We start from the raw sequence: 23,074 nt of genomic DNA, 5'->3' as shown, positions 1-23,074 counted from the left end.
AGCTGATGATGCGGCTGCCTCCGTGCCTCCTCCCCGCCCTCCTTATCATTAGGAATGCCCTGGGCAGGATTTTTTTCTATTCATCACTTGTGTGAACACTGCACATGTGCCTTAATGATCCAGCACAGGTGCAGTGTTTCAAAAGGTGATGAATAGGAAAAATCCTGCCCAGGGCATTACTAATGATGAGGAGGGTGGGGAGGAGGGACGGAGAGGCGGTGCAAGGCTAGTGCACACACACTCTAGGCCACGCAAATTTGACACAGAGCTGCAAGTTTAAAAGTTCTTTTTTAGGACAATAACTGCATCACCTGTCGACGGACCCCAGGACAGATCTTGGATTAAAAGCAGCTATCCAAAGGTATAAGCAGTTTTGGGGGTCAGATTGTGGGTACAGTCACTTTAAAATTATGCAATAACGGATTTCTTTCTTAAAACAAAAAGCAGACGCCTTTTTGGACATTGTGTGAACATAGGAATATATTTGCTGTTATTATATAAAATATTTGCTATTATTTTAAAACAACGGCTGTTATATTGAAATAATGGCAGTTATTTACTGTTATATGGCGGCCATCCACTCAATTTCAACATTGTGTGAACAGATCCTTTCTGTGTTTTTAATCCACTCCTGGTTTTGGTTGCAATATGAGGACCACAATACTGACTGAAATATACGTAGTGTGAACCCAGCCTTACTCTTATATAAGTAAGCAGATATGAATGCAGATAATGCAAATTTAAGAGTAACTACTTTGTGTTCTTTACTTACCTTTAGTGGTTTGCTAAGAAGTGCTCCAATTTCAGATGTCACTACATTGACAATGGTATTTATGTCGTCTTTAAAACGGTTAGAGAAGCGATTTCTTCTTGGTACTTCTTGCTTGTCCATGATATTAACATACTGAGCCATACTTTTCACCTGGAACCAAGAACAGATGCATTGTATTCTGAGGGCTTTACATAGGTCTTCATACAGTAATACCATAAATATATAATAAAGACGTTGATCTATATTTTAAGGTCAGACAAATATACAGTACCTTTGTTACATTCTATGTATGTCGTACTATCTGACAGAAATATGTGACTAAAGAAGAAGGTTTATAGATGCAATATGCATGCGGCATAAGCAAGAAGCCTGATATAAAGTTAAACAAGCTAACACGCTGCAGAAGGATATAATAACTAGGACCATAAGATAGCATATAAACCTGCAAAATGTCTCATCGCTGAGAAGGCTCCCCGATGCTCATCAGCAGACTGTAGTATAAATGAAGTAATGGGAGACACTAGCAATGCTTAGAAAGTTTATATGTCACGGTATTAAAACTTGTTACATGACTACAGTGTAGAACAATAAGGGGCACATTTATTTATCAATGTGCAGTTTCCCGATGCTGGATTTATTCAGAGGCTCACACCCCTTAATAAATCCAGTGCTGCGGAAGCTGGCTTAGATTTTTAGCATGTTTTTGACCTTTTTGGGCCAAGAATTTTATAAATTTTGCACACAGGGAAGACACGCCCCCTCCCTGACCATGTGGTGCACAAGGTGCTAAATTGAAAAAAAGGACACTGTTTTTGTGCACGGGGGCCTTGTGCAAAAATTTTTACTTTTTTCTTTTTTTAAGTTTGTGCTAGGCACAGACTGTGATAAATGTCTATAAAGTCCAAAGGCTCTTTGGTATATAAAAAGGCCAGCAAGTAATATTACAAAGCACACATAGAAACGCCGGGCTGAGGTGGGAGATGATGTGTGAGCCTGTCACTGCTACGCTTCAAGAGCTATCGCCCCCTTTATCAGGTTGGACTGAGCAGCCTTTGGTCCTTATGGACTTGAAGTTCTATACTGCAGTGATGTATCAAATTATGACACATGGACATATAAAGCTTCTAAGCATTACTAGTGTCTCCCACTACTACATTTATACTGCAGGCTACATCATGTCTGTGAATATAAATTTGCATGTTTCATACTACACTCATGGGCAGGGTCCTCTCTCCCTATGTTCCAGTCTGTCATTTACTTTATTTATGTCGTTTTTTTTCTTGATTTTATGTGACGTTTTGAATGTTAACCCTTTTTATTTGTATAGCACTCTGGAATATTTAAAAATAAATATTATTGTGTTAAGTATGAAGAATACATAGTACGTATGTAGTATATAGTGACTTTTAGCTTAAAGTGTAGAAAAGAAAAACATGTTGGGAGGGCAAAAACTCTTAATTTTAAAAGGGCCAATTTTCCTGGGTTAAGGGCAGAACTTCAGGGCATAGACTGGGAGCGGCTGCTGTCACATATGGATACAGCTAATAAATGGGAAATCTTCAAATCCATATTAAATAACTGTACTGCCAAATATATTCCTATGGGTAACAAATATAAACGGTTAAAATCCAATCCCACATGGCTTACAACCGAGGTTAGAAGGGCTATAAATGAGAAAAAAGGGGCATTCAAAAAATATAAATCAGAGGGGTCAGCTGTAGCCTTTAAACATTACAAAGAAGTCAACAAAACCTGTAAAAGTGTAATAAAAGCAGCAAAAAATCACAATGAAAGGCAGGTAGCTATAGAAAGCAAAAGAAACCCCAAAAAATTCTTTAAATATATTAATGCAAAAAAACCAAGGTCAGAGCATGTAGGACCCCTAAATAATGGTGAAGGGGAATTAATAACTGGGGATCAGGAGAAAGCTGAGTTACTTAATAAGTTCTTCAGTTCTGTATATACAAAAGAGGATGGAGCTGTGGTGGGTGGGGCCAGTACTGAGGTGGGTGGGGCCAGTGCTGCTAACACATGTAATGTACTGAACTGGTTTACTATAGATATGGTCCAAGATAAATTAAACAAACTCAATGTAACAAAAGCTCCTGGGCCTGATGGATTGCACCCCAGAGTTCTTAGGGAACTCAGTTCTGTAATTTCACTACCCTTGTATGAAATATTCCGTGATTCTTTGCTTACTGGTATTGTGCCGAGGGACTGGCGTAAGGCAAATGTAATGCCGATCTTCAAAAAGGGCTCTCGAACTTCCCCAGGTAACTATAGACCCGTAAGCTTAACGTCCATTGTGGGGAAACTATTTGAGGGGCTTATAAGGGACTACATCCAGGAATATGTAGTGGTTAATAGTATTATAAGTGATAACCAGCATGGCTTTACTAAGGACAGAAGCTGTCAAACCAACCTGATATGTTTCTATGAAGAGGTAAGTAGAAGCCTGGATGGCGGCGCGGCTGTGGATATCGTGTACCTGGATTTTGCAAAAGCGTTTGACACAGTTCCTCATGGACGTCTGATGGGTAAGTTAAAGTCTATCGGTTTGGAAAATTTAATGTGTAACTGGATTGAAAACTGGCTTAATAATCGTACCCAGAGAGTGGTGGTCAATGATTCCTACTCCGAATGGTCCCCGGTAATAAGTGGTGTACCCCAAGGGTCAGTACTGGGCCCTCTTCTGTTTAACTTGTTTATTAATGATATTGAGAATGGAATTAACAGCAATGTTTCTATCTTTGCAGATGACACCAAGCTTTGTAGTACAGTACAGTCTATGGAGGATGTGCAGATGTTACAGGATGACTTAGACACACTGAGTGTTTGGGCGTCCACTTGGCAAATGAGGTTCAATGTGGATAAATGTAAAGTTATGCACCTGGGTACTAATAACCCACATGCATCATATGTCCTGGGGGGAGTTACTCTGGGAGAGTCGCTGATGGAGAAGGATCTGGGTGTACTTGTAGATAATAGACTACAGAACAGCACACAATGTCAGTCAGCTGCTTCTAAGGCCAGCAGGATATTGTCATGCATTAAAACAGGCATGGACTCACGGGACAGGGATATAATATTACCGCTTTATAAAGCTTTGGTGCGGCCTCATCTGGAGTATGCTGTCCAGTTTTGGAACCCGATTCATAAAAAGGATGTTCTAGAGCTGGAGAGGGTACAAAGACGGGCAACTAAACTAATAAGGGGAATGGAGCATCTTAGTTATGAGGAGAGATTAAAAGAATTACATTTGTTTAGTCTGGAGAAGAGACGTTTAAGGGGAGATATGATTAATTTATTTAAATATATAAATGGCCCCTACAAGACATATGGGGAAAAGATCTTCCAGGTAAAACCCCCTAAAAGGACAAGGGGGCACTGCCTCCGCCTGGAGAAAAAAAGGTTCAACCTCCGGAGGCGACAAGCCTTCTTTACCATGAGAACTGTGAATCTGTGGAACAGTCTACCACAGGATCTGGTCACAGCAACAACAGTAGAGGGCTTCAAAACAGGGCTAGACAAGTTCTTAGACCAAAATAATATAGATGCATATGTATAGAACCTATCACCCCTCCCCCTTCCCTGTATCCATCCCCTCCTTGGTTGAACTTGATGGACATGTGTCTTTTTTCAACCGTATTAACTATGTAACTATATGTAACTATGTATGTAAATGAATAGTTCTTACCAATAACTCAAAGAAGAACCAGGCATACTTGAAGACATTTTCCCTCACCATGTTGGTGCTGACCACCATCTGCAGAGCCAGTTCTTCATGAAAGTGCTTTAACAAAAAAAACAAAAAAAAACACAGACTCAAATACAAATAATGCAAACAAAGCTAAAAGTGTCCCTGTCATTTAAAAAACTTCTGACATGTCTATGGAGCCTGTCTCCTGCAACCAGACAGATTGCAGCACATTAGAAAGAGAAGCACTCACTTAGCCAAGTGCTCGTCCCAAATCATTGGTGTTCTTCTTTATTGATGACCGATAGGCAGAGAGACCGTTAGTGGCCTCTCTGCCTGCCAATCCTCCCTGCACAATTATTTGCAAATGTTATTTTGCAAACAACGGACGTTATTTCTAGTTGTTCGCACACATTTTTTTTTTCAACGTCTTTACTACTAAATTCAATGGACCTTCAAAAAAGAACCGCACCCAAAAGGGCCTGACCTAGAATAATGTACTAACAGCCATTTAGCCACTGTAATGCCTAAAAACGGGAAATGACGGACCTCATTCGGTACTCAAAATGATGGACGTCATTTTGAGAACACAAAAACAGACATAAAAAAAAAACACCATGTGAACATAGCCAAATTATGTAATGATATCTGGAGCAAAATATTTTATATAAAAGGTAATATGTTAGAATCACCGAAAAATACATGACAACTGCTGAATAAAAAAGGATCAAGCTTTTCGATTTGAAATAAGTAACTGAACCCTATCATAAAATGATAAGTATTTACTATATATTAAATAACATAATGTGAGTGCCAAATATACTTGTCAGATTATAAACTGTTATTGCTATATGTAGAATATGTAGATTATCTATATTATGATGAAAGGAAGGATCTTCATTTAGCTATGCCTGCTCACATATAATGTACCTTTTTACCAGATGGTCTGGTGCTGGCCATGCTATTCTGCAGGTCATTACTGGATTCAATAAAGAAGGACATACGATTGCTGCCACGGACAGGAGCCTTGGGAAAATTACAACGTTACCAGATTAGTAGTCCATACACCTATTTTATACATCCTATAGTTCAAAGGGCTTCATGCTTGTTGAGTCATTTTAACACTCCACAAACCTTACTCCCGTTAAGAGGAATCTGTCACCATGGCGGATATAACATACTGCCAGACCACTACCATATGGTCACACTGAAAAAAGTTGGACGATTAAACATATAATACACATTAGACTGTTAGCTAAAGTAAAGTATGGCTAGCTAAACCGGTATCACTGTTAACCTTTTTCCTGAGTAATGTTATAAAGCAGGTAAACAAAAAATGAATACCTGTCAGTCAATTACTTGTTTAACCAACAGCTATCTCTCAAGACTCCTCACCCACTAAACTTTACTCAAAGGGATAGGGCAATAAATGGGTTGGTAACAACCATATCTGTCAATTTCATGTGTTCCAATCCCCTGATGACGCTGCATATGCATTGAAACATGTGGGGCACTAGGACAGCAATCTGTTTTAATTAAGATAAGTAAGGCTAAACCGCATGGTAGTTTTGTGGGAAATTCACACTCACATTATTTGCATCAAGTGACTTACATAACACAGGAAAAGTAGTGTGAGTGCTGTAAAAATACATTCTATTGAAATGAGTGATGGCATAATCTGAAGATAGTAACTAACAAATACATAATAAAATTAATATGTAGTTTTAAAGACCTGTTAGAGTGGGGCTATGTATGTATTATCACTTATGCTTTTGGTAAATGATTTACAACCATCAAGGAATAGTAAACCTACAAAATGAGGATTTCATGATAGTCTCACCTTGGAAGACATGATACTTTTGACCTCTTCGTCTGCACTCTGTATCCCTGCAATATCTGGATTACTTGAGCTCATTGTCCTTGACTGGGCCAGCTTAGTGCCCACAGAAGCAGCAGAAGTGCGGCCAACTGTATTGTAACGTACATCAACCAGATTGCCCCCTAGGGAAATAAAATGTAGCAAAATGTATATAATTTTTGTAGCTTAAATATAGATAGACAGACAGATGTCAATTGATATCAGTAGTTTAGAAACTACTAGAATACCGGAAAACAGTGTAATGTACAGATGGATAAATAAAAATGTATAAATGAAAATGTGCAATTAACTAAATAGGATATACATGGCAATAATACAGTTTAGCCCTCGTACCTGAATGCTGACTCTGTATTTGGAGACATTATACTGTATTTCCCTGTTCTGATCTGCTCTGCTTTACATGTAACACATCACCAAAATTTGCATCAGTCATAAAACGACTGTGATCATCCAATTACACAGAAGGTTTTTAAACTGTGGAGCTAGCAACTATCCCTTAGCATAAAATTAACATCATGGCAGAGCATGCGGTAGGGAAACAATACCTGCTATATACATGTCCTTCTGAACTTCAGGAAGACGGAACACGTAATACACATATGATGCCAGTAAGCAATTTCTTCCATGCTGGTCCTTGCTGAGGTCCTTGCTGTTATGGAGGCTACTCACTATGGAAACCACTGACTCAAATGTAAATTGGGAAAAGGTAGCTGCAAAGACATGAATGATATATATATTTTTAAAACATACAGATCCTTACTGCCATCTGCTGGTACAAGGATAAACTGCATCTTGAATTTTACAGGACAAAGAATTAAATCTGAAATTGTTTGATCGCTTGAATGACCAAACATATATAAATGAGATAATAAAATAAAAAAAAGATGCTTTTTCTTAGATATACAAAGTTTGAAGTAGACACTATAAGATATCTTCCTAAAATCCACTATTGCTTCAGGTGGTTTAGAGGGGGGTTTCCAGGCAAAATGGACTGTTGAGCTATCCACAGGTCACTTTGGATGTTACCCCACCATATAATATCAGAACTTTGCAAAGGGATAATTATGGATTCTTGCAGATCACCCCCATACACCTAATAGTACTTACGATCTTACCAGTTTGCCCACCAATCACCATAGGTTGTACAGTAAGATGAAACAGTTTGTCCAAAACAAGATGGAGGAAAAGCACCAAGGGTTCTAGTCTTGAGGAGCTTAACTGAATTATACTAAGTTTAAGTTCATGTTCCAGAGAGTTTTCTGTGATCTTTTGATCTAAGACTCGAATGGGGAACGTCACGGGACCTTCCAGTGCATGGCACAGAGTAAGAAATTTCTCCAAGTGGTTGTCCTGAAAAAAACAAACAAAAAAAACCACACACACACATATATATATATATTTATGAAGGTTAATTCACAAACCACAGCTATAGCGTTTGCTCAGTGAAATAATCATCGGCTGATCATTTCTTTAGGTCCAGACCTAAAATCATCGTCCACCGACCGAACATCACTACATCTTATAGTGATGTGCGGCTGATGGCTGAGGATTGAACAAACAGTTAATACATTACTTGTCTGCGTTCCTAGTCTTTTCCTGCGCTCTGTATGCGTCCCGACACAGCGCGCTGTAGCTTCAGGCAGCTGACAGGCCACTCAGCCAATCAGTGGCCACGATGGTCCCGGCAACTGATTGTCCCAGTAATGTGTTAACTGTTTGGGCAAGAGCTGCACGGACATTGCTAACTATGCCTTTGCAGCCCTTGTTAAACGATTATCGGTCGTGTAATAGGCCCAGTAAATGAGCGCCAATCTAGCAGATTGGCGCTCGTTTAAAATATTGGTCAGGCCTTCATCGGCTTGTGTAATAGGACCCTTACTTTAGAATATGGACATATATCTACACAATAGCTTATATGAATAAGGAGAATGTGGTCAAACAACCTTACCTAACCTGCTGCTACAGTCCCAAGACATTCTTGATAACAAACACATTAATTAAATCAAGGATTACAAATTTTTGGCTATCTTCTCTATAATTTTTCTAAGCATTCACATTACAGGACACAATACCTGAGTATGCACTGAAGATATGGCCTGCACTTCCACGTTGAACACCCCCTTGTGCCCTTCAACCCATTTAATAGGCGTTGGTTGTGCTGGTAATTTCTGGAAAAAAAACCCAAATACATTTGAATTCATTCATGTACATTATCACCTAATAGTGGAACTGACTAACGTTCTGAGGCAATACATCAATATATTTGAGAGAAATTAGCTGAAAAAAAACCCTTACCTATATACAACACTTCACGTCAATGTATGTATACTATTTCCAGTATAGCCCTGATGATTATTAAGCCTCTGAGGGGCATACAACCTTTGCACAATGTTTTGGTTATAGAAGGCTTTGAGTAGTGGTACTGGGGTAGATGGCACATGCCCCAGTAGTGCACATAGGGTTCTTTTACCTAGATGTTTGAGCCACTAACAGACTCTGGGTGACCATGTATTACATAGCTGCAAATTTTTAATGGACCACAAAGCACAAACATGTATGTTGTTTGTTGGGGTCCTGGATCTGCAGAAAGAGTTTTGGCTGGGCTCACCTGAAAACAACAAGGAATTACACAGCCACAAAGAATGGGCCATGGTGGAACATTCGCAGTTGTTGGTTTGCAGGTAATGGACTTCATTCCATAGTGGCTCCTAGGTTCCCTTTTCCTTTGCCTATCTTCCCATGTTATACAGACTGGATGTCGCTGTGAAGATAGAATGGGGGGTGTCGTATAGAGCAGGGCTGGATGAATCAGAAGGCACCTCTTTTGTAGATCACTTGCACTGTACTAACATGACAATCTTTTCCAGTCAAAATTATTTGTGTAGAGTGTCATGTATAAAAGAGACACTTGTTTAAATGGGGACTGTTGCTTTAAAATACTTTTGACATGTTGTAGACACACATCAAAAGTTTCCATCTTCATATTAAGACTTTAACTGATTGCTAGAAGAGCTGGGAGAAGTGCGTGCTAAGTGGGTTCTCTCTCTAGCTCTGTGCATATGACTGAGACAAAAGCTGGCCATACACCTTCAATAACTCATGGCCAAATGACTAGGAAGTGTCGGTCGGTGATTTTTCTTCACTCTATAGTAAAATTTCTCAGTATACAGTACTGTACTCACTGTATATACTGACAGCAGCTTCCTGTGTATCTAATAGAGCTAAAATCAGACTCCCCTCCGCTAGACTGTGTTGCTCTGCTCTGTGGTGAGTCTGTCCATAAGATGGCCGTCATAGAGGAGCATGTGATCATGCCCTACCCCCCAGTGTCCACCACAGACATATGCAGGCTCAGTATTGGACACTTGGGGCTGGGCATTGTCACATGCTCCTCCATGTCGGCCATCTTATGGACAGAATCATTATAAAGCAGGGCAGCCCAGCCTGGAGAAGGGGAGTCTGATATTAGCTCTATGAGGTACACAGGGAGCTGCTGTCAGTATATACAGTGAGTACAATTACTAAAACTGTACACCGAACAATTTCACTATAAAGTAGCCAGCCCCTTTAAGATAAAGCAGCTTTAGAAAGTGAATTACAGGATACTTGTTTCCAAAAGCACAAGGAATACTGCTGAGAGTGAATGAGTGGATTTTATTTTCTAGTGGGTATGATAGGGTTAAACTATTTATTTCCTGTACAGAACATAACAGTTTAGTTGTCTGCCACAACCAGCCACTGCCAAAGGACAGTCCCATTCTGAACTCCACATTCTGACAAACCATCTGTGACTACAGTTCCATAGTTTATATCAGGTTTATCTTACTATACATCTGGCTTCTTTTGTATCCATTTCTGGCTCAAAAACTGCATGTGTGAATTCAACCTAATAAAATACTTGGGGACCTGAACCGTAGATATCACTGAAAACTCCATGTAATGAGAAACCTGAAAATGTAAGCGTACCTCTGGTGAATGCATGGAGTAGTTTGCAGGCAGTTTTTCAGTTGCCACAGGGAGGCAGTAATGTCCAGTCTGAAGTCGATCACTCATCACAATTGGCAACCACTGTAAAAGAAACATATGATATTATATGACATGTAACAATAAAATGGAATAAATTATTTTCAGGGAGTAAACTTACAGAATATCCAAGGACAGTTTCTACAGAACTTCCAAGTTTCTGCTGGCAACTAATATGGTAAAATGTAAACAGGAGGTGATGCTTTTCTGTTAGCTTTGGGGGGAGTTTAATTTTAACTTCTTCATAGAAATCAGGGGCCCTGAAACGAAGAAAGAAATTTGTGAACTTTAGTATGAACAATAAAACTCCACACAGTAAAAAGTTAGCATTTACATCAGGGATGTGGAGTTAGTCATGGAGTACGGCGGTTGTAAATAACACCCCGCCCCCAATTACCTCACCAGATTCACTAAGGCTGGGTTTATACTACGTTTTTTGCAAAAAACAGATGCAAGTGTGTGCATCCGTTTTGATCCGTTTTTCCATTGGCTTCCATTATAAAAAAACCGGATCAAAACAGATCCGTTTTTTTTTTTACGGACACAAAAATGAGGTCAACCACGTTATTGTGTCCGTCAAAAAAAAACAAAAAAACAGTCAGTTTCAGACCGGATCAAATCAGTTTTGATCCGTTTTTTTTTTTTCCCGCAAAAAAACGGATTGCAAAAACGGATTACAGAAACGTAGTGTGAACCCAACCTAAGAGATGCATGTAAGTATCTGCCCTTCTCTGTGGCATACATCACGGGCGAAAGCTTCATAAATCTGAATCTGCAGAATTGAGATGAGCTGAGGAATTGTTGACGCTATATAAAGAAATTGTATTATTATTATGTTGTAGTTCAATACCTGTCTATTCCGGATTAAAGCCATTACTTTCTACCCTAAACCTCACCCTAATCTATAGCCACACCCCAGTTAGGCCGAGTTTACATTCATCGGGCGTCGTTTTAAAGTGTTCTGCCTTACGACCTGTCCGTTAATAGAAAAAAAAAGGATAGAAAGCTGGCATCAGTTGTGGTATCAGTTATTTTCAGTTTCTGTAAAATCTGAAATGGATACAACTGATAAATGTAAGCCTGGCCTTCCAATAAATGTTTCAGTATTTTATTGGACAATATTGCATCCTGTAAAAATTTGTTGTGACAAGTCTTAAAGGGATAGTTTAGCAAAAATGTTTTTGTTTCAAATCAACTGGCGCAAGAAAGTGCCAGAGATTTGTAATTTACTTCTATTAAAAAATCTCAAGTCTTCCAGTACGTATCAGCTGCTGTATGTCCTGCAGAAAGTGGTATTCTTTCCAGTTTGGAGAGCAGGAGAGGTTTTCTATGGGGATTTGCTACTGCTCTGGACAGTTCCTGTCACAAACAGAGGTGGCAGCAGAGAGCACTGTGTCAGACTAGAAAGAATACACCACTTCCTGCAGGACATACAGCAGCTGCTTAGTACTGGAAGACTTGAGATTATTTATAGAAGTAAATTAAAATCTCTGGCACTTTCTGGCACCAGTTGATTTGAAAGAAAATAATTTTTGCTGAACAATCCCTTTTAACAGAAGAGTAATAGAAAACAACTGTAGATGTTATCTGTGAAGCTCAGAATTGCCATTGTTGAGATCTGCACTGGGTGGATTGGTATGTTGGCTCTGTTAGCATTTTAGGTACACTCATACACTTTGTATAGTGGTAACACAAGAATTTCTCCCATTAGAATAAGTATTTGCAGGGCATCCTGGCTGGTGGGAGCTACACAGTTTATTCTATTTAGTGACCTCTGTGTTTAGACAGGTGTTTTGCAGACAAGTTCTCCTATAATCGTATTCTTTAACCAGTCAAACTCTTTTCATAGCAAGGCCTCATACATGTCATGAAATGGACAATCACTACAACAATGCATTAGATAACTTCCACTTACTTGTTGTGATATGTGACAGCTGTGCACACCTCATCCAGGAATTCTGGGCCATTGGACTTCCCAAAAATAACCTATATTGTGAAATAACATTATAACACAATGAGCTGTCGTAGTCTTATTTTTGAAGACGAATATCTCAATAACACAAACATTTAGAAAATAACTATTAACATGAAGATATTACAGATACAGGGGAATTCCAGTATACAATAAAGCCCCGTCCCAAGTTTCCCAGATTGATTTACTAAGAGGCCTCCTAGTAAATCCGGCTGGCCCTGCACCTGGCACTGGCATTGCACGACAAATCTAGTCCAGCTTGGGAGCAGGTGTAGATTTGTGCCGTGATAAATCATAGTAAATCATGATAAATCACGCTTCCTCCCCGCCTTGTCATGCAATCCCTGGTCCGCCCATCAGACATGCAGATGATACAACTGGCTCACGCAATGGAAAAGGGGCAATTTTTAAAATTTGTCAGCTGGCAGTTGCAGGGGGGAACATAAAAAACAATCAATACTTACCTCTCCCTGTGCCTCTGCGGCGCTGGGTCACAGGCTCCAGGATCCCCGTTGGAAGGCATTTTCCCCTCAATTCCGATGTTGTCACGACTCTGGGGAATTGACCCATCAGCCAATCAGTGGCTGCAGTGGTTTCCCTCTCCAGTCACAGTCCATGAATCACGTCATGACGTTCCAGACAAAGAAGATCCCGGAGCCCAGCTGTAGCAGAACGGTAAGCAAGTGCCTCAGAGGCATGGGGAGAAGTCAGTAGTGATTGTTTATTATGTTCCCCCTTGCACCCCTACAAGCTGACAAATTTTAAAAATCACCAGATTTCTCCTTTAAAAGTACTTAAAGGGAAACTATCAGCAGGTTAGACAAATCTAACATGCTGATAGCTCCCTATTGCGCACAGGGCACTGAGGATGAAGGTAAGTCTCTGCACTGTTTCTGTGCAGTTTGTAGTTTAATTCAGCGCCTAGTAAGGCCAATTGGCTAGCACCCCCAAAGCACTGATCCGGCCCGCTCCACTCAATCATTAGAAGGGGTGGCCCAGCTGAGGGTGAATCAGTGCTCTGGGGGCAGTAGCCTAATGGCCTTACGAAGCACTGAATTAAACTACAAACTACACCCCGTGCACAATAGGGTGCTGTCAGCAGGTTGGCTTAATCTAATCTGTTTCTATTTTATATTTGTTTTGATTTTACTTCATTTTTTACATTGTTATAGGGTTTGGCATCTTGCCTGAGCTGTTTTTACAAGAATTTAGTGATATGCTTTACAAGTCCCATGGACATAGATGTTGGTATAAGGTGCTCTTCCAACCAACCACTGAAGATAATGTCGGTGGAGATTGGGGTCGGGCGTGAAGGAAAATCACAGCTTGACCCCTTTGTTCTGGGAGACATAAGCCGCAGTTAGAGCTCTCTTGCTGCGGCTTAGCCCTTTCCACAGAGAAGACAGGATCTCCCAGCTGTGTTTTCTGTGTATCGGAAGGCCGGGGGAAGGGGGAAGTCGGTCTGAGGAAATTGTTTGACCGTCAGTAATTAAAGGTGTATGGACACCTTTAGTGGTGAAAATGAAAACTGCAACATTTCAGGTTTATTTTAGAGATAGTAAAATGGAAACTTAGAAAAAACATCATCATAGATTCTTTAAAAAATATGTTTAACAGAAAAACTTGATGGAAACAATAGGTCATTTACTGATGACACATTCTGTTTAAAGGATACTGTCTCATAAGGGCAATGCCCTATCAGTCTTTACTCTAGTGGACTCAAGCCAAACATGTATTTAATGGTTGAGTAATCATTTGGATTGCCGCATGTTATACTATAGTTCCCCTTTGGTAAAAGAAGGTGTATAACTGACTGATCGGTGTATAACTATAAATCCCTGTATTACAAGATTTCACAGAAAATGGCAGCACATTTGTTTAAAGGGGATTTGCCGCCATGAACACGTATCACTTATTCACAGGTAAATTATGGGACCTAACCTTTATATCACTACAGTGTGAATCTAGCTTCCTGGACGGTACAAGTGTACTCCTGTCCAAGTGCCTTAGGCATCAGATATGTAACAAATTACAAAGGGCATATTTTCATAAGGAATAAGTATATGTACAGATCCTCAGAACTTATTATTATGACCATGGGAGTTACTATACTATTAATAAAGAATGCTGAGAATCTAGCAGACGTAGGGAGTTAAATTCAATTTCCATTGAAAAGTGATGATGACTAACTTCAAGCTTATCTGTTATGTTTGGTAAGCTCGACAGGGCTATAAGTACACTACACAATCTTCTGAGGGGAAATGTCCTAAGGGGAATCAAAAGTAACCTGACCGCCCTCTTATTTTTCAGAGGCCCTTTAAAAAATTTAAGTGGCAATGCAGTTGGTTGATAAGTAAGATGGCTTCATTTTTCCTTGCACTAGCTTTCATGAATCTTCTCAATGTGCTCATATTGGTAATGAATGGGTGGCTAGGTTGGAGGAGGAAAGTGAAGAGTGTCTCCTTCCTGTGTCTCTTTGTATATGAACAAGGTTTACCGGCAAAGCATTCTTGGCATCTTCTCCACACATGAACTGTATTTTGATGGCAATATTTCTTGCTGATAAAAGCCGGTTTGCAAAATTTAGTCTTTGTGGGTAGACATAGAGAATGTTTCTGGAAGAGAAAAGGAAATAAAAAGTGAGCAAATGATGCACTGCAAATAGTTCTTTGTTTCAGATGTATAAAGACTCTTGGTGCCAATATGGGGATCACTGTAACTCTATTCAGAATCAGTTTCGTGCATCTGTAGTGTAGGTTTAGCGTTTGCATCAGAATCCATAGGGACCCACTAACCGAATTGTGCCCAAAATCTATTGCTTATAGGTAGATTCACAACCATTCTATTTGACCTGTGTGTAATATGAATAACCTTATAACCATGCAATTAAATAGAGAAAGCCTAAAAGGGAATCTATCAATTAGGTTATGCCGTCCTTTCTGTAGTTATAGGGAGGAATGCCTAATGGCTTCAATAATCTGTCAAATTTATCTGACAGATTATTAAAGCCAAAGCCAGGAATGGATTTGAGAAGAGGAGAAATCTCAGTCTTTCCTTTATGACCTGTTCTCTGTTTATAGTCTATTCCTGGCTTTGGCTTCAATAATCTGTCAGATAAATCTCTCTGTGTAAACACACCCTAAGAAATCTGTCAATCGGTAGAGTTTTAAGGTTTAGGTCTACAGAACAGAGTTTGTGCCTACATTTTGCTGCCCTGGGCAACCTGACAGTTGCTCTGTGATGTGCTTTTCCTCTGTTATTCTTACTAGAAATGTACTGTATGACTAATTAACCAAGTGGGCGTTACCAGTTGGGGGCGTGTCCCTACAGTCTGGCATGGTCATCTCTAATTGGATAGTATCAAACAATACAAAGACATACCCACAACTAGCAATAATCAGTTGGTTATTGAGACATACACTTACAGTAAGAATAAGGGCCTGTTCAAACTGAGTAAAAGTGGTGGAATTTAAAGCGGAGCCCGCGCCACAGAAGCCGCTTGACATTCCGCCTGTCCCATTGTTTCAATGGGATTTCTTGCATGCCTCCGTTCTCAGACGCAAGAATCGACATGTCAATTCTTTGGGCAGAGAGCGGAGGCGCACAAGACATCCTATTGAATCAATGAGACAGGTGGAATTTCAAGTGACGTCTGCCATGTGGGCTCCGTTTGAAATTCTGCCACTTTTGTTCATTGTGAAAGGAGCGGCACCACACAGAGCTATAAAAATAGGTGATCCATAATTGTTATTTCAAGGGAATTGCATGTATTTGCTAAAACAGGCACTCCAGGAATGGTGAGAATTCCTTGTTTAAATGGAATGTACCAAATTATCCCATGCATGGTCCTCCAACATGGTTAGAAAAATGAACAATTCCAGGAGTTTGGTTTTATTATAATTTTACTATTAAAGGGGTTATCTCGGCTCAGAAAAATATGCCCGTTTTTTTCCAGAAATAGCACCACTCTTGTCCTCATCTTCGGTGTGGTTCTGCAGCTGAGTTCCATTGAAGTGAATGGAGCTGAATTGTAATTCCACACACAACCTTAGGACAGGGGTGACGCTGCTTTTGCAGGAAAGTAGCTGTGTTTTTTAAATTCTGGATAACCCCTTTTAAAGGTCCAATTACGTGTATAAAATGTATAACTGAAAAATATATAGTTAAACATTCAGGGAAATGACTGCTTAGAATGGAAAGCTATTATATTACAATACAAACCATCCCTAGGCAGTGATGTCATATCAGCAGGTTTCATTTTCATAGCTTTTATCCACAATATAAGCAGGGCTTTCTGCTGCACAGCATTTTAGTCATGCAGTGAAGGTTTACTTTCTTGCCAAGCAAGGCAAAGTTCAAGGCATGTTAGAACTCTGGTAATCCCCTCTAATCAGCATCCCCGCATCTATGTGCTGAGACTTCCCCTCCTACACAAAGCTGTCCGTGTCAGCAGCACAATGCTATCACTTCATCCTCTATTGGAGCATACTGTATGTGAATCTGAAAATTACATCTATAAAATTTAAAACATAATAATCTCATTTCTAAGGAAAAAATACTATGTAACTCATCAGTGATGATAAACTGAATGCAGCCATTCTTCCTGTCAGGCTAGTGTCATATACTAATAAACCATAGGAAGGTTCACTCACTATAAACGTTTCTGCAGCTGTGGTTCCGGGTGCACTGCTTGTTTCTAATGCCCAAGAAACCTACAAAGATATACTAGTAAAATAACCCCCACTCTCTAGACACCTTAGAGACTAGTAATGTGGATCACAAAAAACTTTTATTACACACTAAGGTATTGCATGTATGATAACTATACCAATCATGATAAAAACAGGAAATAATACAGAGTTGAACTGCATACAAACTCTGAATAATTGTGCTATTCACAATCAGATTCAGAAGACATAACTCCATCAGGGGCAGACACAGACTGCAAAGGGCCCCTGTGCAAAAAAAAATGTGTTTGGGCCCCCATAATCTATTTGCTTCTCCATCTTTCTGCCTTAAAGGCGCACACATATGTACGCCCGGGTATCTGTTACATGTGTCCTGGTTTCTCGGCAGGGTCCTACAGCACAGCACAGATGCAACTAAAGGACTGCACTGCAGTCTCTGCAGTCCCCAGTGTGGAACTGGGGTACCTGTGGCCCACCAATAGAACTCATCATGGGGGACACCCAAATAAAGAACCCATCAGAAGCGACATGCAGACCTGGTCCCATCTTGGACTGATGTATCTGTGACCACAACTCCCGCAATAACAATAACTACAACTCTCAGAATGCCTTACACTTATGAAGCTCTCAGAGAATGATGGAGGTTGTAGTTTCCGAGGGGACAACCCCTTGAGTTGTCTGCTCATTTGTACTTCAAATCCCAGCTTAGGACTTTAGACTGCAGTAAATGCTGGGAGTTGTAGTGTTTACACCTGTGTTTACAGTAGTGTTGACTAGTTCATAGTGTAGAAGTGACCCAAGAACAGCACTAATAGGAGATAGAACAAAGGGGCCCTTAATCACTGTTGGGGCACAGGTGGGAGACATATACTGTATGTGGCTGCTTAGGGAAGGAATTTAAGAGAAAAACAACCATGCTGCAGGGGGCACCGTTATTGCCAAAAAAGATATAAACTTACAATCAAACATCAGCATCCGAGGGTGGGGGGCTCTGTGCTTTCTCTTACACAGTCCACCCTCTATCCTACAACTTCCAGCAGCCTGACAGACACACTGACAATAATCACTCACTGTCAGAGCTGCTGCTGTTGCTCCTCTTCACAGTCCTGTCCCTGGCAGCCATAACCCTGCAGGATCCCTCCAGCCCGTCACCACATGCTCTCTGTTTTCTCCTCCTCACACAAGATATCCCGGACAGTGGGGTAAAGGAGGGGGTATCAACAGCAGCAGTGTGCAGGAGGAGAGGAGGAGAGAGGAGAACCAGCCCCGGCCGGGTACAGCATCCAGTCACTAAGTGGGCCCCACAGGAGCAGGGGCCCTGCACGTCCCGGGTGCTGATACTGCCTGGGGGGCCCACTACAGACATGTGCCATGCTGAGCTGACACTTTTGAGTCTGAGCCTGGTGGGTCCCTCTATAGGCCTGGGCCTTTGTGCAGATGAACAGGCTGCACAAGTGATAAGTCCACCTCTGAACTCCATCATGGGCGCCCATGATCCTTTTTCCAGTTCATCAGTCATTCTTCCTTGGACTCCACTGGCAGATAAAAACAACCTCGCATAAAAAAACCCCACAATACCTGCCATTCTGGAGATGCTCTGATAGGATTAGGATTTAGAAGTAGGTGTATTTGGGAGTTTTGTTTTTTTTATTCAATAGGAGTATTTTTTGCAACTTCAATGTATTTTCTAGCTCTATTTCCACTACTCCTGTGCTGTACAGTTCCCTCGATGCATGTCAGAATTCCTAGGTAATCACAGGGTGTCAGATCACCTGGACGCCCATTTTTTCTATCAATTCCTGAGCACTGAATGGAGAAGCAGTCTCATATTCACACTCCCACTCCATTTATGCAGGGGCTGCAATTTTCGTGATTGCCAGACCCACAGCAACCACACATTTATTACCTAAGCTTTCTGCATGGCGCTTTAACTGAATTAGCCAAGTGGAGATCCGTGAGAACACTGAACGCCCAATACAAAGCAATGGGCTATAAATTTGGCCTTGCACACGGAAAACTTTACTTAAAATGTGAATGCAACCTTAGGCTATAGCAAAAAAAATGGAGAATGGCGCTACAGGTAGATAATCAAAAGCGGTATACAACAAATATGGCGAGCTGCTGACGGAAGGGACCCACTAGGTGGTGCAAACTCCAAAAACAGTGCAAAGAAATGGGTTGCACTCACCAAAGAAGTCTTCAAAAGCTTTATTTCTTCATCTCAAACGATAAAAACTGGACATAGTGCAAACATGGACACAGCAGACACTAGACAAACAAGCTGTAACAGACTGTTTCCCACATAGCCATGCTTCTACGGGCTATGTTCACACTATGTTTGACGCTGTTAAACTGCCAGCCGCCGAGCTGCATTTAGGACGTTCCTGCAGCTGATACCTCTGTATTGGGTGCAGGAACGTACTCTTTTAACAATGACTTGTGGGTACCGTCCAGTGTGCCTGCAAATCAATTAGCCAATCACATGAATGTAACGTGCGGCCACTGCTGCACATTACATTGTGTGAACAGCTGTTATTTCCAGAAGCTGTTCAATAAACAGCATCTAGAAATAATTGGCAGGTAGATTATTTTAACACCCATTCTAAAGAACAGGCGCTAAAATAACAATGTGTGAACAGAGTGGGCGGCATTGCATTGACTTCAATGCAATGCCACTCTTGCAGTTAAGAACGGACGCTGATGCCATTGCAAACAGCGTCCGTTCTTTACTAAAAAATTACGTTTTGTGAACATAGCCTAAAGGTGACACTTGTAAATGGAAAAAAAACAACCTCTTCAAAGGTCCATTTATGTCAATAGAAGAGCTATTGTTGCCTATGCCTATGGGGCTTGCTGTTAAGTATATCTCCAAATGTTGTTAAAAACAGCTCAAGTAGGATGTCTACCCCCATAATAATGTACAAAAATTTGATTTAAAAAGTTACAATTAGAATAAAGAAACAGATAAAAATGGGACTTGTCTCTGTATCTGGCTAAGCATAGAAACAAACTCAAGAAGGAGCTAAAACGCTCTGAATGTATAGCAAACTAGCAAACTATACTGTAGAAGTATCAAGAACAGTGGTTGAAAACCCCACCACCATTGCATCTGCATTTTACTGAATTAAGAAGATACGGCAATTAATGTTGATTGTGTTCCAGAATCTCCTAGGAAACTCTGTACAGCCACAATAACACTGAACAGTGCAGAGGTCTGAATAGGCGACATCACCCATACTGTATAACTTACATTGCTACTGTCTCATGTGGCCTGAGAGCTGGTGTTGTTTCTCTAGGTTATCTATAATGTTAGAAATTGTATGGTGCTAGCCAATATCAGGATTTAAAAGAATCAAATACAATCGCTATAATGACTTCTCATGAATTAGCATGATTACCGAAAACGAATCATCAGGCGCAAACTAAAGCAACATCCTCCAGCAGCTGCTTGTTGCATTTACTTTAATAGAGAAGTGGGCACACTTGCACTCAGTTCTCCCTACTATTTGAATTACTCTTTCAGTAAAGGAGTTAGAGGGGTTTTCCAACCTTGTGCCAAAATAACTCCATGGCAAAAAAACATTCCAACTTATATTCACCCCTCTACCCACCTACCATAAATTGCCACTGCCATAATGGGTTGTTTGGCTGAAGTGCCCAGGTGACATCATCGTACACTAAGCATAGGACAGCAGCGTTTGTGCAGAACCATTTTGAAACCCTTTGGCCTCCAGCCCAACATCTCCTCTGCAAGGGACAAGCCACCCCAAAAAGACCATTCTGGTTTTTACCCCTTTCTTCACCACCATGTAGCTTTGTCTTGGGCCATCTTGCTATCTCTGGCACTTTGCCTGCATCATGTGTTTTACATCCTGGCGCTTCGTCAGGATGGATGTTTTTTGCACCCGCTCTACTACTAGCATTATACGTTTTTCTAAGTATTGGCCTATATACTGATATCCAAGTAGCCATATGCCATATGACCTCTCTTTGGTCAGTGGACATACTGGGGTATATGTGTACTTTCGCGCAAGGCTGAGAGGGGCGGCCACTAGTCACCTGGGTGGGGAGCCACTCTGCGGGTATGATTCACAAGCAGAGAAGCCACTAACGGGTCTCTCTGCCTGTCAATCAGCCCGGGCAGAGAGCTGTGACTAGTCACGGATGGCTCCCCACCCAGATGACTAGCTGCCGCACCTCACCCAGCCTCACAGCCAGAATAAAACTCCTTTTTCCCTGATGTAAAGCTACCGCCACAGTCACAGCTAGTAGCCTCAGGGAGCTGCACAGTAGATCTATACTGTGCAGCTGATACCCATATGGTCATAATCGTGCTGATTGGTTCACTTTAAGACAGCCTAAGTTTCTTCTTTTTTTACAGAACCAAATATATGAATATAATGCAGATTATGTTTAACAAAGCTGTTCTTGTAGGAGAAAATACCTTGTTTACGCACAACAGGGAATGATGAGCAATTTCTTCCTTCACTTCCGCTCTGTTCTTTTATCCTCTCATACGCTTTTCATTATAAAAAAAAAAGATAATAAAAAAAAAGAGGACAAATGCCTTCTTTCTTCTGGACTGAAAAAGGGGTTTGACAGCAAAAAAAGAAGTCGCTCGTAACCACATTTAGGGCAGGCCAGCTTCCTTGTTTCATGACCAGACACATTCATTTTTTTTTAATACAAGCTAAATAAAGGTCTTTCTTGTTCTGTAATTCAACTTATTTTGTGCCTTTTTCCTGAAACAAAGGTCTTAAATGTTATATAATTTTTATGTTAGTAGTTTTCTATCTTTGTGGGTAATAAATAACTGTAAAAGCACAAAGTGCAACAAAATACCTTTTAAAGTTTCCTTTTTCCTGTTTCCTTTTTGTTATGTAGTTTTTATATGGGGAGTATATATATATATATATATATATATATATATATATATATATATATATATATATAAAGGGTAATACCATAATCTGGGGCCGACAGTGACACTCTCACTCAATTTCAACATTGTGTGAACAGATCCTTTCTGTGTTTTTAATCCACTCCTGGTTTTGGTTGCAATATGAGGACCACAATACTGACTGAAATATACGTAGCGTGAACCCAGCCCACGGCTGGATTGAAAACACAGAAAGGATCTGTTCACACAATGTTGAAATTGAGTGGATGGCCGCTATTTAATGGAAAATATTTGCTGTTATTTTAAAACAACGGCTGTTATATTGAAATAATGGCAGTTATTTACTGTTATATGGCGGCCATCCACTCAATTTCACCATTGTGTGAACAGATCCTTTTTGTGTTTTTAATCCACTCCTGGTTTTGGTTGCAATCTGAGGACCACAATACTGACTGAAATATACATAGTGTGAACCCAGCCTAAGGCTATGTTCACAATACGTATATGTATGGCCGTAGTGCGAGCCGCGAATGTTCGTCCGTAGTTTTGAGGTTGATGCGTACGCTGGAAAGTATACGATATACGGCTGCACAGTGCACACTACGTATGAGCCTACGGCCCGATCGTAAACGGACACGTAAAAAATGAACAAGACCATTGTTTGCGGCCAGAACTGTGCAAATTCACGGCCGTGGATTCACAGGCGGTCCGTACGGAGTACTTAAAAAATAGCCGTCAATAATGCCGAATGCCGATGCCTCTAACAGTTAATATATTAAATGAATAAAACACATTTTCTTTGTAATAAAGTCCCTTTCGTTGTTCAATAATTTTATTCTAACGAATCCATCATTGTGCAATTAAATATACTGTTAAAATAAATATATATATAAATAAATGTATATTTATATATATATATATATATATATTTATTTTTTGACAGTATATTTAATTGCACAATGATGAATTCCTTTAAATTAAATTATTGAACAACGAAACTGATTTTATTACAACAAAAATGTGTTTTATTAATTAAATATTAATTAGTACAGGAAGCTCCATTAAGCTGTTAATTCATATTCCCGGTAATAGAGCATTCTGTACTAATCAACACTTTACTTTAATTAAAACATCAAATGTTTC

The 23,074-nt window shown here is 40.2% G+C and overlaps 1 protein-coding gene across 3 annotated transcripts in view; it reads right to left on the bottom strand.

Moving 5' to 3' along the window:
- Positions 1-23,074, bottom strand: part of DOCK8 (dedicator of cytokinesis 8) — a 104,757-nt gene that overhangs the window by 34,034 nt on the left and 47,649 nt on the right. For all 3 annotated transcript variants that reach the window (XM_069961889.1, XM_069961887.1, XM_069961888.1), the window contains exons 15-25: positions 14,841-14,958; positions 12,287-12,357; positions 10,493-10,631; positions 10,315-10,416; positions 8,421-8,516; positions 7,464-7,698; positions 6,894-7,058; positions 6,310-6,470; positions 5,400-5,495; positions 4,470-4,565; positions 773-922 (exon numbers count right to left, since the gene is read on the bottom strand). In XM_069961889.1, the coding sequence (XP_069817990.1) occupies positions 773-922; positions 4,470-4,565; positions 5,400-5,495; positions 6,310-6,470; positions 6,894-7,058; positions 7,464-7,698; positions 8,421-8,516; positions 10,315-10,416; positions 10,493-10,631; positions 12,287-12,357; positions 14,841-14,958 (1,429 nt within the window). The remainder of the gene's footprint in view (positions 1-772; positions 923-4,469; positions 4,566-5,399; positions 5,496-6,309; positions 6,471-6,893; positions 7,059-7,463; positions 7,699-8,420; positions 8,517-10,314; positions 10,417-10,492; positions 10,632-12,286; positions 12,358-14,840; positions 14,959-23,074) is intronic.

The sequence above is a fragment of the Dendropsophus ebraccatus genome, chromosome 3 (genome assembly GCF_027789765.1).
Source record: "Dendropsophus ebraccatus isolate aDenEbr1 chromosome 3, aDenEbr1.pat, whole genome shotgun sequence".
Taxonomy (NCBI): domain Eukaryota; kingdom Metazoa; phylum Chordata; class Amphibia; order Anura; family Hylidae; genus Dendropsophus; species Dendropsophus ebraccatus.
This window is presented reverse-complemented; position numbering and strand designations above follow the sequence as displayed.